The 19,424-nt window shown below is 40.8% G+C and overlaps 1 protein-coding gene across 4 annotated transcripts in view; it reads left to right on the top strand.

The window, feature by feature from the left end:
• The window catches only part of LOC149142747 (kinase superfamily protein), a 402,879-nt gene that overhangs the window by 204,069 nt on the left and 179,386 nt on the right, over positions 1 to 19,424 (top strand). For 3 of the 4 annotated variants that reach the window (XM_089447805.1, XM_089447806.1, XM_089447807.1), the window contains exons 11-13: positions 6,861 to 7,325; positions 8,826 to 8,883; positions 9,263 to 9,350. In XM_089447805.1, coding sequence (XP_089303931.1) covers positions 6,861 to 7,325; positions 8,826 to 8,883; positions 9,263 to 9,350 — 611 coding nt within the window. The remainder of the gene's footprint in view (positions 1 to 6,860; positions 7,326 to 8,825; positions 8,884 to 9,262; positions 9,351 to 19,424) is intronic. The other variant, XM_089447808.1, reaches the window with a different exon arrangement.

Below are 19,424 nucleotides of genomic sequence, written 5' to 3'. Positions count from 1 at the left end.
TGTCTGGAAGTTCTCTTCTGGACTCCCTCTGAGTTTTGATTTCCCTCCTGGAAATCCTTCTGTCGCTTGTTGAGATGCCCCATACTCTGATCATCTTGTGCAATTGTACGACTGATCCAGGTTCCTCGGCTAGAAACCCTCGGTAACAACTCCTTTGTCCCTGCTCTGTCAGGTACTTTTTTGACTACAGTACCTCACCAACTCCACTCTGCAATATTTCTACAGCCTTCTAGACTCTAGCAACTGCCTCTATGTGAACTGCATCAGCCCTTCTATGCCTCACGCTGGCTCTGCGTCACCCTAGATGGGTCTGCGTCAGCCCTGGGATGCCCTGCGTCAGCCCTCTGGCCCTCTGCGTTAGCAACGCTAGCCTCTCTGAGGCTTTGCGCAGCTCCCGACTTCTTCTGCGTGGCTCTGGCTGGCTCTACGTCACACTTCTTAACTTCTGCGCTGCTAGAAACAGCTTCTGTCACCTCAGGGCAACTGTTTTCTGCTACTATTGCTCTGCTCAGCTTATGTCTTTTAGTCCTCTTGTGATCTGCAATCACGCTCTGATACCATGTTGAAGTTTCTAAATTTACTTAGTTTAGAAACCCTTCATGCACTTTTTCTGATTTATTCCTACCTACTTGTTATTTTTCTTTAACAAGTTATTTACAAAGTAAATATTGAAAATAAACACCAGTGCATGCTCAACATATTATAGATCAACAACTAAAAGAAACAAGAACAAACACACCACATGACACCGTTATTTTTGGACCAATGTCCCCGGAAAAACCCAATGCGGGAAAACCGTGCAGCTATCTTAGGGTTTTCTTATTAAGCAATATCAGAGTACAATCTGGGTGTTGAAACTGGCCTACCCAACAGAGAATTTCCTTAGCAGCTATACCTCACAGTTTGAGAGAAATCTCCTGGCTGAAACCCCGAAAAAACCTTTCGGCAGCTCCTCAGCACAAAACTGCTCTGCAACCCCTGTGTCTGCCCAAACTGGACTGCGTCAGCCCTTCTCTACCTCACTCTGGCTCTACGTCAACCTTTATAGGCCTGCATTAGCCCCAGGAGGCCCTGCGGCAGCTCTAGGAGCCTCTGTGTCAGTTGCGCTGGCCCCTTTGGTGCTCCGCGCAGCACTTGGCTGCCTCCGCGTGGCCCTGCGTGAGCCCTTGCTGGCTCTGCGTCACCCTCCTTGGCTACTGCGTTGCTCTCCCGACACAATCTCTGGCTTCTTTGTTTCTCTGTACTCAATGCCCCTTTGCTGCTCTCCCGATCACTGATTCTATTTCTCTTAGCAAACCCCATTCTATAGAATAGAATGACTGATCATTTGGTGTGCTCTCCAAGTAACCCTCAAGCCTTCTCTTATACTTTTCCTGTTGACATCTCAACGGCCGAGATTAAGTCCCTAATCAACGACTAAGATTAGATCTAGCTTGATCCATGTCTTTTGGACCACTCTAACACAGATTCATATTAATACACATTAATATTTTATTTTCCCTAAGTTTGGACTTAGGGACTCCATTAAAAATATTAATTATTTTAATATCTCTTGATCTGTTTAGAATTTGCCCAAACCCTTTCTGGGTATTGGAGATCTCATGTGCCATAACCTCTCCACCAAATTTTATGGCTAAAGCACATCCGATGCTACCCTAAATCAACAAAACACCCGAGTTGGAAAACGAAAGCACAGATCGGGATCAAAAGTAACAGGTTGTACAGACTACAACTAGAATCACCATTGGCACTAATAGGTAGTCATGGAGACAAGGATTTGAACAAACTATGGCACAAAAGAATGGGACATTTGGACCATGGGGCTCTAAGAATTCTCAGGAACACTGTAATAGGAGTTCCAGATCTTAGTACGGAACGAGATGATGTACGCAGAGGATGTGCTTTGGGAAAGTATGCTAAAGCAACATTTCCTAGAAGTAAAAACAGGGCCAAAAGTGTACTATGATTGATACACTCAGATATCTGCGGACCTATGTCCACTAAAGCTCTTAGTGGTGCCGATTACTTTGTAACCTTCATTGATGACCACTCAAGGAAAACTTTGATTTATTTTCTGAAAACCAAGGACGAGGTTTTCTGTCGATTCAAAGAGTTCAAAGCTCTGGTGGAGAATTTGACTGGGAAGAAAATAAAAGTTTTGCGCTCAGATAATGGTGGAGAGTATGTCGATAAGCACTTCACTAATTTTTGTGTTAAGGAGGGCATCAGAAGTGAGTGCTTAGTGGAAAACTTCTTACAATCTGGAGCAGAATGGAGTAGCAGAAAGGAAGAACAAGACTATCGTAGAAGCAACCAGGGCCATGATGTATGATCAGGATATGCCAAAATTCCTGTGGGCAGAAGCATGCAACACGACAGTCTATGTTCAAAATAGAACTCTTCGTCGGGCATTGGGCAAGATTACTCCAGAGAAAGTCTTCATAAGGATGATGCCTGAAGTCAGTCATTTCAGGATATTTGGGAGCTTAGCATATTGCCGCATAACCGAGGAAAAGAGGAAGAAGCTGGATCAAACTGCAGAGAAAGGATATCTAGTGGGATATAGCAGATAATCCTAAGGCATACAAAATCTATCTTCTAGGAAGCAGGAAGGTAGCAATCCGATGAGATGTGAAGTTCATGGAGGATAGGGCTTTCAGAAAATCTCCAGAAATGCCTTCTGAGGAGCAATCAAAAGAGGAGCTGTTGGTCAAACCTCTTCAACCAATGGAAGTAAAGAATTCTTCCTCGGATTAGGAAGAATCACAGGAGGAAGAGGAGCTAACAGAAGCACCTGCTGGCAGAGGAAGAACGAGTAGGGAACTTCGTCAGATTCTGTTAGATGCAGAGGATTGCATCAGTGCACCAAGGAACAATAAGAGGGAGCGAAAACAACCAAATAAATATCACGCATTAGTAGCTCAGGATGGGGAGCCCACCAGTTTTCAAGAGGTTGCTCAACATCAGGTTTGGCTGGATGCGATGGTAGAGGAATACAACTCCATAATGGTGAACGATCTCTGGGAGGTAGTGCCAAGGCCTCAAGACAGATCAATGGTAGGTTCGAGATGGATCTACAAGATTAAATACGCTGCAGACGACAGTGTGGAAAAATACAAAGCCAGGTTTGTGGCTAAGGGGTATGCTCAGAAGGAAGGAATTGACTACGAAGAGATCTTCGCCTCAGTAGCCAGGTATACATCTATTAGAACCCTGACATCTCTTGCAGCACAGATGGGATGGGAGATTCATCACATGGATGTCAAAATGGCATTTCTGAACGGGGTGATAGAAGAAGAGGTATACATTGAACAACCAGAAGGCTTTGAGACACATAAGAAGTTTCATGTATGTAGATTGAAGAAAGCTTTGTATGGGCTGAAACAGGCACCTAGAGCATGGTATGGTGAATTGATGGCTACTTGTAGAAGATGGGATTTGTCAAGAGTGGCGCAGATCCAAATCTCTACTATCTGGTTGTAGAGAATGAGCCTCTAATCCTAGTATTATATGTGGATGATCTCTTCCTGATAGGATCATCTAGTCTCATCAGGGACTACAAGAAGAATCTAGCCACAGAATTTGACATGAAGGATTTGGGCCAAATGCATAATTTCCTGGGGTTGGAAGTTTGGCAGCAAAAGGGGGAGATCTTCCTTGGGCAAGGGAGATATGCTACAGAAATTCTGAAGAGATTCGAGATGGAGGACTGTAGACCCATGGCTACCCCAATGATTACCAACTAGAAGAAAATTGATGCATAAGAAGATAAGGATGTTGATCCCATCTTATACAGGCAACTCATAGTGTCCTTGATGTATTTGGTCAATACCAGACCAAACATTTGTTATGCTGTCAACACCTTCAGTTAGTTCATGGTGGAACCAAAGAGGGCGCACTGGGTAGCAGCCAAACATGTTCTTAGATATTTACAGGGAACAATCGATTATGGACTCTTGTACACCAGGAGTAAGGATATCAGATTGAGTGGATTTATTGATGCAGATTGGGCTAGAAGTTCAGTGGATTGGAAAAGTACCTCTGGGTACTGTTTCAACATTGGATCAGGAATGACTTCCTGGTGCAGTAGGAAACATAAATCTGTGGCTTTGAGCTCAGCTGAGGCAGAATATATGGCTGCAAGCACAACTTCGTGCAAGGCCATATGGCTTAGAAAACTGCTTGTGAACCTATTCAGAAGAAAAATGGAGGCGACTAGGATCATGTGTGATAATCAGAGTTGCATCAAGCTCTTTGAGAATCCAGCGTTTCATGATCAGTCAAAACATATTGATATTCGGTGTCACTTTGTCAAAGACCATGTCCAGCGAAGAGCCATATAGTTGAGTTACACTCCTACAGGAGAACAGGTGGCAGACATCCTTACCAAGGCCCTTGGAAGAACGAAGTTTGATTATTTTAGGGAGAAGATGGGGATGATAAAGAATCCATTTCAGTAGCCGAAATGGGTATAATGTTGCAGTGCAGTAGTAGTCAGCAGTAGCACGCTACAACATGATGAGAAGAGGATGCAGTGCAGATGCATTGTTGGGAAGGAGGAGCTTATGAGCTGGAGCTGCCTTCGGGGAGTAGGATCCACAATGTTTTTCATGTCTCATGCCTTAAGAGGGTGTTGGGACAACAGGTGACAGCATCAGCAAATCTACCCCCACTAGATGATGAGGGTCACTTGGTGTCAAAATCGAAGGCCATTTTGGAGAGCAGGGAGAGGAAATTGAGGAGCAGGACCATTAGGGAGTTCTTGGTGCGCTGGAAGAACTTTTCGGATGAGGATGCCACTTGGGAAGGTGAGCACATATTGGAGCACCCAACTTTGAGGTTGCTTGAGGGAAAACAACATTTGGGAGGGGAGGACTGTCATGTCCCTTGTCAAAAACATTAGTAACAAGGTGTTGCTACCCAATTTTTCACATTTTTGACTAATGAATAGGACCCCACACTTTCGACTCAGGGACTTAGGGGCCAAATCGACTTTATTTAGCAACTAGTGGAATGTGGAGGCCACCCACATGGGAATTCGAATTATCCATTCAATGTGCTTGGAGGGAAAATCGAATGGGTGCATGGTGGGGCACACATGAGGCTAAGGAGGCCCAAGGAGTTATAAGGAGAGATCAACCCTCATTTTGCCACCATATTTGACATTTGCAAACAACTAGACATCTGTTCACTCTGCTGTTTAGCGAGTCTATTGGCTGTTTAGCCACGTGTCTCTCAAGCGGTAGATCCAATCTCTACTTCAGGGGACCATCCATGCCTGCCCTATGGAGGCTGTCCCACAAGAGTTTTTAGGAGTTTCGGGGTAGTGACATACACCAGCAGCCAACGCAGAGCAAGGAGTGCGTATTTTTGGGCAGCCAGGAAACACGCAGAGGGAGATTGAGGCCAACAGAGATCATATTGCTTGTCGAGAAGTCAGGGAGGTGAGGTAGCAGCACTAGACCAACATTTTCACTAGGTTTTACAGCGACTTGAGCCAACATTCCAACAATTCGAACTGCTGGGCTGAGGGACAATGCAAAGGCCACTCAATAGATTTTCGTGGTGCTTGGGAGCAGCTGATTTGGGCCAAGAGATGATCCGGGAAGTTAGGGGTTGGATATCAGGGGTGAACTCAGCCTTTTGGAGGAGTTTTCAGGGGGATTTACAAGCAGTTTCCAGCAGGTCGAATTTGGCAGCTATAGCTGAGGTGAGGCTCCAAGGGGGTTGAAAATCAGAAGTCCAAACCAGTTAAAATCCCATCTGGCTTTTTTTGGGTTTTGGCCAAGGAGTCTGCAGTTAAAAGCATATAAATTTCTGGGGAGATTTAGTACACTATCCAACCATTCAAACTTCAGCAGAGTAGTAATTTTCTGGGCAGCGCAGTGCAGATTGGTGCAGCAGCTGGGCAGCCTTCAGCTCAGCGATTTTCCTACCTGGATTTGGTACTGCTTGTCCATTGAGACAAACCTAGGTGCACCATTCCATCATCGATTTTATTTGGCTTGTAGAAATTATATAAAATGGCTCAGAAGTTCTCCATTTGCAGCGTCTATATGGGTGTTTGCTGAATATTACTTTTCTGTAATTTGCTGCATATATTATTTGCTTGTTATCACTTGTATTCCTGTTTAGGATCATTACACATGGGTCATAGGGACCACACTGCTCTATTTTTTTGATGTGTTTCGGAATTTTCATCTTGGTTTACCTGTTCTAAAGCACTGCCGACAAAGTAAAGGTGAACACTTTGTGAGATATGTAGACGGGAATATTCTGCAGTTTCAAATTACCAACGCCTAGAATGTGAATTTAGTAAGTTTTAATATTCATCTTGGATTGGTTGTCAGATGCCTTGGTTTGAGATCTGATTGACTTGTTTTAAATATTATAGTTGAAAATTGAAATCAATATTGATAAATTTTTTAAGGAGAATGCTGTTTCTCATTTGCCATAGCATAGATATTATTATATTTTTCATCCTCTATTTTGCCAGATGCTATTCACGGTAATAAGAATCTCTACCTTAGTACCTCTAATGGTAGAGATTAAAGCCTCATAAATTGTGCTCTAGGATTTACTAAATTTTCTGGGTGACTTGAGGACATTGTTGGGTTCATATCAGTCTATTATGTTCTACAATATTTCTTGATTGCAATTTTTTCTGCCTCAATTGTTAGTGCAATCTTTAACAATGTCACTCTATAGCATAAAGAAACCTTACTTGCTGTGTAGTGCTGCCTTCGAATGGTCTGGTATCCCTATATCTTCCTGCCAGTATACTTTAAAAATTTGTTCGGGTCCCAGGTTGAAATACAAAGGGAGTGAATAATTTTCATTTATGTTTACCATGTTAACAGGTGGAAAGAGGCTATCATGCTTATTTGAGTGGCCTTCGTGAGAAACATTTTGGGGAGATCTTTTTGAATGCTTCTACTTCTCTTAGAAGTTCCGAATGGAAGTCTTTATCAAAATTAAAGCAATTTTTTAGACTTCACAGAGAAGATTTGGACCCGTTTGGAGAACAAGTTCTAGACTCTGTCCTGGAAGAAGAGAACATTGAGGATGAAGAAGGATTGAAACACATAGCTCGGTATATAGAATCTATTGAGACTCAGGCAAAGGAGTTTTGGCTTGTGTTTCAGAATGAAGGTCAATCCTTGTCAAAGTTGATCTACACAGCAGATGATAGGCATCAAAATAATGAAAAAGAAAAGTCATGGACAAGAGAGAATTTTCAGATCCTACAGCCATCTTCTTGGTGGCACTGGTTGCGACAGACAGAAGAAGGAAAGGAAGTCATGCGCAGCCTTATCTGGCAACTGGTATTTTCTATGTTTAGTCTTTATGGATATTTGTATTTGTTTGTTTTGGTTTAAAACTTTGGCAATGTACTATTTTTTAAACATATTCAAACATAGAAATGGTAAAGCACATGTTCTGGGGTAGTCAGTTTGCTAAGAATTGTTGCAAGTATGTCTAGGATCGGTATTTATTTCTTTTCCAGGGTAGGGTTTATTGGTGGACAGCCCTTCTTGGTGTTTGCAACAATTTTGGTTTTCTTTTCTTTCATTGGTAATTGGCACTGTGTGAGGATCTCTGATCTGTTGGCCCTTTGGAAGATCTGTTGTAGGTTTATTTTTGATAATGAGGTCAGTTCTTTGTTTGCTTTCTGTGCCCTGTGGAGGGACGAGGTACATATGCAGTTGTTGGCCAAAGGTTTTTACCTATTAAATATGCTGTCTTTAGAGGCAGTAGCATCCTCTGATTTTAGTTATGCTTTAGTACTGCTTAGTAAGGGGATATAAGCTCATTGTCTATTGCTTTCTTCTTCTTGCTTTACTGATGTAAAGACAGATATTTCAAAAAATGAAACCTGTCTTAATATAAAATTCACTAAAATATCTGGTCAAGTGCTGCATATGCCTTGTCAAGATTGTTTAAAATATCTGTGCATAAGCCAAATAATTGGTTCAGCAATCACAGCTGATGCGTTGAGCAAGAAGACACATGATAGGCCAAACTTGTTGCATAACCACCATCTTTTGTTTGCATTTGTCTGTTTTGCATTCAATGTCTATGGGCACTGGTTGAAAATTCTTGAATGCTGATAAGGCTGTTGACATTATATTTGTCATTCTGTGCTTCTCATATTTTTAGAAGTGTGTTTGGTAGATAAGGACATGTTTCTTGTTCAATCCGAGACACGAGCACCAGCCACAAGACTGATCTTCTGTAATAATTCTTTACATGTTATTATATACAAAATGTTCACATGTGACTGTAGCAGGAAATGTGATGTTATAGTTTCATTCAGTATTATACTATTAAGGGCCTGGTCAAGGAAGTGGCTTATTCGGCAAATTATGTGCATCAAATGTTAACTACTGAAGTGTCGCTATTAGTCATGTAATTGGTAATTATGGAGAAGTCATGGAATTTCTGGAGGGAAAACTATTGACATAAGAACCATACAGCAGTTCCAAAGAGGTTTTGAACAAGGATCAGATTAAATAAATTAGCTAAAGACAAGGCCTTGATAGACATATATGTAAAAGTTTCTTGTCTCTCATAGAATCCTCTAGCAATTGACAATGTTAAAAGGGATTCTGGCCAAAATTTGTTGTCTGTAGAGAGGTTGTTTTTCATCTACTTTCTGTCTTCTGAAACTATTTATGCTATCCTAGCTGTGAAAGAGAGAATGTTTTTCTTTTATATGAGAAACAGTTTTAGGATGCTTACTTTTGCAATTATCGTGCTTTAAATTTTACTCATTTGAAGTTAATCTTTATCTCAATCATTTGTATTATTGTGCTTTCATGTAGCTATGGGCTACCAAAGCATGCCATGATCGCAACATCACACACAGAGACATAAAACCAGGTCAGAATGATCTTGTTTCCTGACTTGTTTTGATTTTTACTAGATTAAGGAATTTGTTGATAATCATATAAATAACCCACCCCAACTCAATAATATAAACTTTCCTGAATTTATCTTTTTTATCACAGCCTAACAAACTGTCTGTTGAAGTTATCAAACATATCTAAAGAAAGTTAACTTTATGCAAACATTCTGTCCAATATCTTTCTAGTGCTTATGTCTAAAGGTTTGTAGGTATGTAAATTTATAATGGTGGAGCGATATGCTATATTTCCAAGTTTAAAGGAACTTTTGACTTAATTAGTTTCAAACATTGGACATTTTTTGCATGTAGTTAACTGACTTTGGCGTTGTTGTTATTTCCTGTCTTCAACTAAAGAGAATATGGTAGTTTGTGCAACAAAGGGAGCCTCGAGCAACTGTTTGAGAGGTCTTTCAAAGAAAACCTGGCCTTATAATTTGACCATGTAAGTTGTTTTAGTAGCTGATAGTTGCAATGCTCGGAGTCAATCAATATCTTGACTTGCTTCTGTCTTAGAAGCACAAATTTTATTATATTGATGTTCATGATGTTTAAGAATAGGAATTGTTGAAATTTCTAAATGTTACCCATTAGAAATCCCTACTGCATTATCTGGTTTATTTCACTTACTTGTTTATTCCTTAACAAGTTATTTATTCATATAAATACTGAAAATAAACACAAATGCAACCTTAACTCATATACAGATTAGCAACTGAAATACTATACAAACACACAAGGGACATTGTTATTTTTGGACAATCTTCCCCAGAAAAACCCAATGCGGGAAAAGCGGTGCAATAGTTTTGAGGGTTCTATTATTAAGCGGATTTCTTGAGTACAACTAGGGTGCCGAACTGGCTCACCCAATAGAGATTGTTACAAGACAGTAATACCTCTTCTCGAAGACAGATATTCAACAAGTCTGCCCCACAAAAATCCTTTCGACGCTTCTCCAAGGCTCTACGTCAACCTTGCTAGCCTCTGCGTAGCTCTAGAACCCTCTGCGTTAGCCTTCTGCCTCTTTGCATCAGCTCTCTGGCCCTCTGCGTCACCCATGCAGGCCCTTCAGCCTCTGCGCAGTCTTTAGCTGCCTCTGCGTGGTTCCTGTTGCCTCTGCATCAACCTCTTCAGTCACTGCACTGACCCTCAGGCACTATCTCTGCCTCTTTGCTATGTACTCACTGCCCCTTGCTGCAACTCAGATCACTTGTTCGAATTTTCTCAGCAAACCCCACTCTGGAAAATCGAACTGACTAATCAATCTTGGTGTATCTCCAACTGACCCTCAAGCCTCCTCTTATATTTTTCCGGTCGAGTCTTCAACGGCCGAGATTAAGTCTCTAATCAACAACTAAGATTAGATTTGGCTTGATCCATGTCATTTAGAACCTTCTCACCCAATTTTATATTAATACCCATTAATATTTTAATTTTCCTAAGTTTAGACTCAGGAACTCCATTAAAAATATTAATTATTTTAATATTTCTCTAACCGGGTGGAATTTCCCCAAACTATTTCTGGGTCTTGGAGATCTCATGTGCTTTAGCCTCTCTACCAATTTTCATGGCTAGAGCACATCTGATGCTACCACAAACCAACAAGAATGAATTTCATGAAGATGGATCCCATTTTCTATTGATTTTCCAGTAATATGTATGCCAAAATTTTAGTTAGTACAATGTTTGTACGCAATGGAAAGTTTTCTTGGAATGATGAGTGCATTACAGCAAAGTGTATTGGGAAGCTATTTTCAGATCTATCTGAAATGGAAAAAATATGAAACTTGTACTGGAGTTGCCTTTAGAATGGTTTTTGGTCAGTAGTGTTTGTGAAAGGACCAAAGACAATACCTTCAAATTGGAAGTTCTCATATATAGCATACATGTTCACTTTAAGAGGATATGTTATGGTAGCAGTTAGAACATAAAATTCTATTTAAATTATCATAGAACTCTTCTAAGCTTTAGGTCACTTATTTTCATTTAAGCTAATTATTCTCAGTTGTAATTTTGGAGTATCTTTTGTTTTATGTATAACAATTTAAATCTGGAAATTAAAATAGAAGCTGAAATCACTCTAGTTGATTGTGTTAATTTAGTCTAATGGTTATCTCATGGTATTTATTAGGAATTAGAATAAAGTGTCTTAGAACATCATGTAATTATCTTGTTAGTGCCCATGGGAGTGTCTTCTAGCAGCAAGCAGTGAAGTGATCAGGCTTGTATTAACATGGAGACCTAGGCACAAAACCCCCAAATCCTAATCCCTTCTCTCTCTCTCTCTGGTCTACGTGAGTGTTGTTAAAAATTCTGTTAGTGGAATTGGGTCTAGACACTATTCCCACTTGAGTTAGAGGAAATAAGTAGAGATTGATTTCATACACAGAAAGAGTGTTTGAACTGGATAACAGCTAATTATGATATGAAAATGGGAAGGAAGCACTACAAAGAAGGAAGAATGCATGGGAGCTGCAGTGCAAGAGCTGGATAGAGAGTTGGGATATCATATAGGAAGACCGCCTATGTGATAGAAAAAAGCTGAAAATCAGGTATATTACTGATTTTTTTGTCATTGGAGGGTGCAAGGTCTTCACTCATGGCAAATCATTGGAAACTTGGAAGACAAACCATTTTCATCTCAATTTATCTTCCCACATTTTAGAGTCAATGTATATCACCTTGAGGGGGGCCTTCCCTATCATTGGATTTCTTCTCCATGGTTTATTGTTAAAATTGGCAACTAGGGCCAAATTCCACGTTGGAAAGCTCCTCTGAGGAAGATAATTGCAGCATTGAATTCCTCTCTTCGAGAGGACCAAAATCAATATAAAGATTGTCTCATTTGGACAAGCGGAAGTGTGATTTTGAATTTTGAATTATCTCATGCAAATTATTAAGGTCAGCCTCACCTATATGTCGGCTCATTAAACCCAATAGTCACATCTCTTGACCCCAATGAATAGTATATAAAGAGGTGCTCACACACATCATATGACACACACATCTCTCTGAAATGGCCGCAGAAGGAAGATAGATTCAGCGAAGGAGGGAACTGTTTGATGTCTTGATTGGGCTGCATTATGAGCTGGGTGCCTCAGGCTGGAGGCCGAGTCTGCTAAAGGAATGTTTGGGCTTAAGTTGAGTACTGTTCTGGGCATATCTTCCTCTCATTGCAGGTCTGAATTATCCCTAAGGCAGATCACAGAGTTGGAATGTTTTTGGATGTGTTTCTATGGTATACAAGAAGCCTCTCTTTAACAGGCCACAGTCCCTCCTAGAGCTTCAGCTGGTTTGGATTCGTGTTTGAAGGAGGCCAAGAGGCCTGGAAGACTGTTCTCCCTAATCCGCTATCACATGAAGGATCAACGAAGAAGTATGAAGCATGTTATGGGGGCTAACACAGAGGTTGTTGTTGTAGGTTAGGGCTGGCATGTGCCCTAACCAGGTCTGTTATAATCTCAGAGATTTTCCTAGTACAATACAGTTTTTGGGCTCATCATATTTAGCAAAGGAGGCCACATAACTTGATCCATCTCCTTCAGAATATCATCTTGTAACTACTACTGATCACTGGTTAGGACAGATCTAATCTGCTTCTGTTCAAAGACAGGATCGCACACTTGTTTGGGTAGCTTCTTTGGCATTTTGTCATTGGCTCAGGACAGTCAGTTTTGACTTTGATTGTACTCTCTCTATCTCTTCCTCTGTTGAACATTTGATGATAATAATAAGAAGAATTGATTAAGGATTTTCCCCACATTGGCGTTTTTTCCCTGGCTTGAGCCAAAATCTTGTGTCCTTTTGTCTTGGCTAGTCCTTTACTGTTGATGTTTATGTTCTTTCTTCAATTACTGTCAATGAGATAATGGTTTATGTGATTGCTTAATGGATTAAAATCAGGCACTTAAGGAACATTGAAGTAATTGTCCTAAGCAGAGAACATGTTATCTAAATTTAACATGGCATCAGAGCTATGGTAAGAACAAAGCCCAAGCAAGAGTGAGAGAAAGCAATCTCTAAGAGTTAGTTGACAAGCCTCCCTGACCCCTGAAAGTCTAAATTATATTCAAGCATGATATGGGCTGAATTGTTGAAAATGCAAATCTGTAAAAACCATACATTACAGTGATATGTCTTGCTGAACATCTGAAGAATGTTGCATATGGAGGCATGGATACTGAAGCTACAAAGATTGCAAGGCATTAATACCATTTGTTGACATGGCCCTTACATTATTACACATACTAATGTCAAGGAGCATACCTTGTTGGAACAAGTTAGGTAGACATGACAAGAGATTGAGTTCCTCTTCAAGGTTGAAGGCTGAAGTGCAGAACTTGATGAAGTATAGACTACTTGTGTTGAGGGGATCAAATCATGTTTAATCGAGGACACTTCAACCCTATTCAAAGGAACCCAAAGCTAATTTATCAGCCCTCTCTTGATTGCACTTATTGGCATGTAATCCGATCTCTGCATCAAAGGACACAGTGATGACAGACTTTCTGAAGCTCGCATCCACAAAGATGTTATGTCACAAAAATGATGATCACAGAAGTACAATCCTCTGGACACTCGCATGTCATAGAGAGAGAAGGTGCCACAGAGCTCTGGTATGTATATTTCATTATTGAACAAGTGAATATATTAATGTTTTTGTGACAGGACTGATCTCCAATGCTGGAAGGCATTTAAGGCCTTCCTATTCGACCATACTCTAGAAGAAAGGAAAATGGTCTATATTCAACCCATAAAGGACAGCCTTCAAAAGAATTAAAATTCTGAGTCTACTCCTGCGTAAATACTCAGTCCAAAGTTGACTTTGAGGACATTTTGAGCATGAATCTGCACCTAACCTTTTACTCATTCCCGAGCATGAGGCCCAAGCTTCTCGAAGCAGTCTAGCTCTCCTGTTCTGAGCTCATTTCATCTCAAAAGAACTAAACTTGAGTGTCTGTTGTAAAGAAAGAGGAGCTGAGACTCCTATCATATTTTCTTTGCATAAAGGAGATTTAGATCGATGTATTATTAATCTCATAAGTAAGGTCATCACCTTGATCTCAGTATCGGTTCGTAGCATAAAAGGGATTAAATCATCTACTCATATTATGTACGCTGACTTATGGAAACAGTATGAGCTCCTGGGTGATGAAATCCATAATGTGTGCCTTCATCAGTGTCGTAATCATCTCATATATGGATTCACAGCTTGAATCTCTTATGTCAGTCAAGCCGACCTGTGAAATGTTATTTACTTACAGCGGCAATATTTTTAATCTATATTATATCCCTTCAGTATAGTCATCAGCAAATATTTGGGCACATTGAAGAGTAAGAGATCTACAAGCATCAAGCAGTATCAATCCTCAATCATTTATGGAAGAATCCTGAAGCCCTCTAACAACATCATTGAATATAGCAGCCCTGGAGGTGTATAAATCTGTGGACACCTGAAGATTGTTTCATTAGAAATCACCTCGCTAGTTTTTCCCACTGCATATAGTTGATTACCTCAAGTAGTTTGGACCCTCCACTGGCTTAAGAAATAATTCAAGGTGTATTGCACTAGGTCACCGATTCTAGGCTTCAGCAGGTATTCACAATCTTTCATCATTCCATGTCAAGCACCATAACCTAGAGGGTAGAAGTTAGGTTCTCTTGATCATTGTAAAGTACTTTCTTTTGCTGATCCAGCACAAGACTAGCTAACCCCGACTATTTCTGCACTGGCCCTGCATAGGCTCTGCGTCACCTCTTCTGCCCTCTATGTCAGCTATCCCGACTGTTTCTGCAGTTCTTGGCAGTTTCGACTGTTCTCAACAGTTTTGTATTCTGCATGACAGACAACTTTTCTGCTCTGTGGTGGCCCTTCTGGGTCTATGTCAAGGCTGCGTGGTCCCAGACTGGCCCAACATCAACTCACCTGGCTACTGCACTGACTCTCTGCAAGGTCTCTTCGCCTCTCAGTCAGTATTCTCCGGAAAGTCTTTCTCCCAGATTCTTACTGCCCCTCTGTTGCAGAATGATCACTTAGTTCGAATTGCTCAGCTTCATAGCCCCAAAAATCGAATTCTAGATCAATTCTCTCTCTTTGTGTGTGTTTCCAAATGAACCCCAAGCGTCCATTTTATACTTTTCTTGTTGAGTTTTCAACGACCGAAATTAAGTCTCTAATCAACGGCCAAAATTAAAACATGACTTGATCTGCCTTATAGATCATTCTCACCCATATTTTGATTAATACCCATTAATATTTTAATTTCCTTAAGTTTAGACTTAGGGACCCCATTAAAAATATTAATTATTTTAATAAAATACAATCCGGGCGGAATTTCACCAAACGGTTTTTGGGTTCTTTAGAACTCATGTGCCTTAGCCTGTCCATCAATTTTCAAGGCTAGAGCACTTCCGATGCTACCAAAAACTAACTTGAAGTTTGCTTTTGCTTCAACCTCGAAACCATCTGAAACCACTCTCTTAAATTTATTGCTTGCAGGTGTAAATGGGAAACTACAGGGCTGCAAAGTGCAAACATAGCTTGTTCAAGCGCAATATGAGGTTGTATTTTCAAACATGATAAACAGAGTTTAGGCTTGCATCTATGATGTTAATACGTACATACAAACAGAGGGAAAAAAGGGGACTGTTATTCAAGTATAAATTAACTCATACACATTTTGTCAAACAGTTAGGTTGCAGCCTTATACATTTCTGTTTGTAACCCAGATTTTGAGATTCCTGTGGTATAATAGTTGCAAGTAACCAGGTGCAAATTCACATATGATAGCTGAAGTTTAATGCTGTGAGAGTATTATTCTAGCAATAAGGCATACAGAGGATTGAGGGCTGTTATACAACTTAGCAAAAGATGCTATGTGCTGCAAATGAGCATTGTAAGTCAAATTACTGAGGCTGGTACACCCTACTGCTGATGTATAAACTCTAACATAAAAAGAACTTCTGGGCAGAGGGTTTCACCACAATTCAAATCTGCTTTCCCAAATCATATTCCACTGTTTCCTTTGACAGATTTGTGGGGATGGGGATACACTAGCTGCTGAGGGTTTATTCTGTAGGTGTAGAGTGATTTATTTGGCACAGATCCAAGACAGATATTTCTATGAAATCTACCAAATATGCTATACACATGTAAGTATATCCCCTTTGGTGAGGATATGTTTCAAACCAATAAATCAGCGATATAAAGTCAGCGAAAGAGGGATAGTGTTAGTTTTTGTAGCATCGGATGTGTTTTAGCCTTGAAATTTTGTGCATAGACTAGAATACATGAGATCTCCAAAACCCAAAAATCGTTTCCGGAAATTCCACCTAGAAATGACTTAATTAGATTATTAACCAGTTTTTAAATATTTCTTAAGTCTAAACTTAGGGAATATGGTTAATTAATCAATATTAATTAAGTTAAGGCGTGAATGATCTAGAAACTCACACGGATCGATTTCAAGATGACCTTAGCCATCAATTAAGATTTAATCTTGGTTGTTGGAGTCCCAACAGAGGATTATAAGAAGAAGTTGATGGGCACTTGGAGAAGTGACTTGAGCACTTCGATTTCATGACCAGATCGATTTCCAGAGTAGCAACAATTAGCTGCCTGAGAGAGAGCTAGTGAGATCGAAGCAGTGAGAGAGGGGCAGAGACAGTGAAGCCAGAGGAAGGATTCCAGATTTGGTGAGTGCATTTGTAGAGAGGCAAATGAGCCCTAGAGAGGCTGATGCTGGGGCAACACAGTAGCCTCTAGAGGCAGTTTCGATTCTGTTGGGGAAAGACGAGTTTCAGTGGCAGAAGCTGGACAGAGGTTCCGTAGTCCAAGAGAGACATTTTCCCAGACAACAGTAGACCGGACAGCTTGAGGAGAAGCTGGTTCAAACTGAGTGCAGAAGGGACTGCGCTAGTGTGACGCAATAGCTGCACAAAGCTAGTTTGGACAACTCACATGGAGTTGAGGTCAGAGCTCGGATTTGCTTGTGGAGTGAGAAAATTTCTGCACTAGTTTTTTCTTGCTAGTATTTCTCTCTAGGATTGCCAGTTTCGGCATCTAGTTGTACTCAGATTATTTCACTACTGCTTAATAATAAAACCCTCAGTTGCTGCACCGGTTTTTCCAAGTTGGGCTTTTCCAGGGACATTTGTCCAAAAGTAACTGCGTTATTTTATGTGTGTGCTAGAATTTCATCCAACGTTTATTCTTCCACAATTTTATTTGTGTAGGTTGCAGTGTGATTTATTCAGTATTTGCTGTAGGAAACAATAAATTGTTAAATTAAATTAACAATTAGGAGAATAATTTCCAGTTGCTGCAATAGGATTCTGGTTGTGGAATTTTCACATGGTATCAGAGGGTAGTTGATAATCCGGAGAGCCCAAAGGCGAAGAGAGAAGGAATTTTTCTATTCAGTGTGAGCAATAGGTCGAAATTCCCAGAGGTAGCGCAGTCACTTTGTTAAGAGGCCAAGTTACTCGAGGGGATTTGATTTTTTTGAGTGGGACAAAAAAATTCGATCTCTCCAAATCGAGTGATTCTAGAGGTAGAAGGAGCAACTTAGTATTTTCGCAGAGCAGATCTCTAGCTGGATGCAATAGTTTTGCAACAATTTGCTAGAGTAGAGCAAACATCAGGTGGAAGGAAGAAGAGCACACATTGAGGAAAAATCTTCCTCAGCGAACTTCTAGTCTCAAGAAGTTCAATTTTTCCTTGTAGATCAACAATCGTTGTGAGCAGATTTTCTCACTCCAGAAGGGAGTGCGAATAGTAGTGCTGTAGCTGAGCAGAAGGAAAGAGGAGATTTCCGATATTTGTTGCAATGGCCATTGTTGGGCTTCGTGATCAGGACAAGTTGGATGGAGCTTCCAACTATGTCATCTGGAAGGCAAGGATGTCTTCCTTCTAGATGAGGTTGTCCTGAAGATGTATATAGATGCAGCGATAGCAGTACCCCAGGATGTAGATCAGCTGAAGGAGTACAGAAAGGAGATGGCATGGGAAAAGAGGCTAATCTGAGATGGAGTAAGGGATCATGTTGTATCACATATAGCGGCCAAAGGAACGACCAAAAGATGTGGTATACCCTCTCCACGCTATACCAAGGAACTTCTAAGCAGCGGAAGATGTACTTAGAGGAGAAGCCGAGGCTCATCTAGATGTAGAAGGCGGAAGGCATAGAGTCCTTCCTCACTGGGATTCAAGTGGTATAAGATCAGTTTTCAGCTGTTGGGGCAGCGCCTCAACCCACAGAGCTAGTGCGATTGGCACTAAACAATGTCTCTAAGGAGTGGCAGGTATTTGTCCAAAGTATTTTGGGCAGAGATACCTTGCCAAGGTGGGACAGGATGCAGGTTGATTTGCAGCAGGAGTTGAGATGAGCTCTATTGAAGAGCTCCATCAATGGTAGCAACAACGGATTGGAGCAGGTGAAGGAGGAGGAGAATGTGGCCCTCGCATCGAAGGGTCCCAGTTAGGGACAAGGGGAGTAGAGAGAAGAAGAAGGACCTATCGAAGGTCAAGTGCTTTAGATGCGGTGAGCTTGGTCACTACAGTACCCAATGTCCTCTCTGGAAGAAGGACAAGGAGGAGAAGCAGGACCAACAGACAGCATCAACAGAGATTGATAGGCTTTCATCTAGGCTGGAGGAAGACTTCGCCATGTTTGCTGATATAGCTCCAAGAGTGAGGTGGCGTCACTTGGTTTTGTAGCTCTAGAGCACTATAGATGGGCAGGATCCTTGAGGAGTCCACCTCAAGGATCAATACCTTGCTACGGGGCCCACAGTGTTCAGTAGCAAGATGGATTAGTGGCAATAGATGCAGTCAGAGGTCAAGTGACATTTGCAGACTAGTAGTAGTTAAATGCTAAGGAGCGCAATGCAGTGTTGATAGCAAAGCAGATGGCTTAGTGTAGAGTTGTTAACATCGCAATGTCTTCAGTAGACAAAGCAAGTAGCTAGTAGCGGTCAGGACACGGGAGACATGCATTATACTGATCAAAATTAATTCAGTACTTAGGATGCTTCTGAGTTGCAACGACAAAAAATGAGAGGGAGTTGCAGTGCAAATGTAGTGTTGGTAGCAGTTCAACAGGGTTAGCAACAACACATATGCAACATATATCAAAGTTGCGTAATGGTTGGTGGGCAACAACAACTAGACATCAGCATTGTCAGATGATGCAGAGACAGGTTGCTGCTGCAGGGTGTGCAGTAGCACTAGAACACATTCCTTTCTAAGAGGGAGTGTTAGTTTTTGTATCATTGGATGTGTTCTAGCATTGAAATTTTGTGGAGAGCCTAGAATACATGAGATCTCCAAAACCCAAAAATCGTTTCTGGAAATTTCACCTAGAAATTAGATTATTAACCAAGTTTTAATATTTCCTAAGTCTAAACTTAGGGAATATGGTTAATTATCAGTATTAATTAAGTCAAGGCGTGAATGATCTAGAGACCCACACGAATCAACTTCAAGATGGTCCTATCGATTAAGATTTAATCTTAGTTG

Source organism: Pinus tabuliformis, chromosome X (assembly GCF_031772625.1).
Source record: "Pinus tabuliformis cultivar Carrire ecotype Pingquan chromosome X, CPIR1, whole genome shotgun sequence".
Taxonomy (NCBI): Eukaryota; Viridiplantae; Streptophyta; class Pinopsida; order Pinales; family Pinaceae; genus Pinus; species Pinus tabuliformis.
This window is presented reverse-complemented; position numbering and strand designations above follow the sequence as displayed.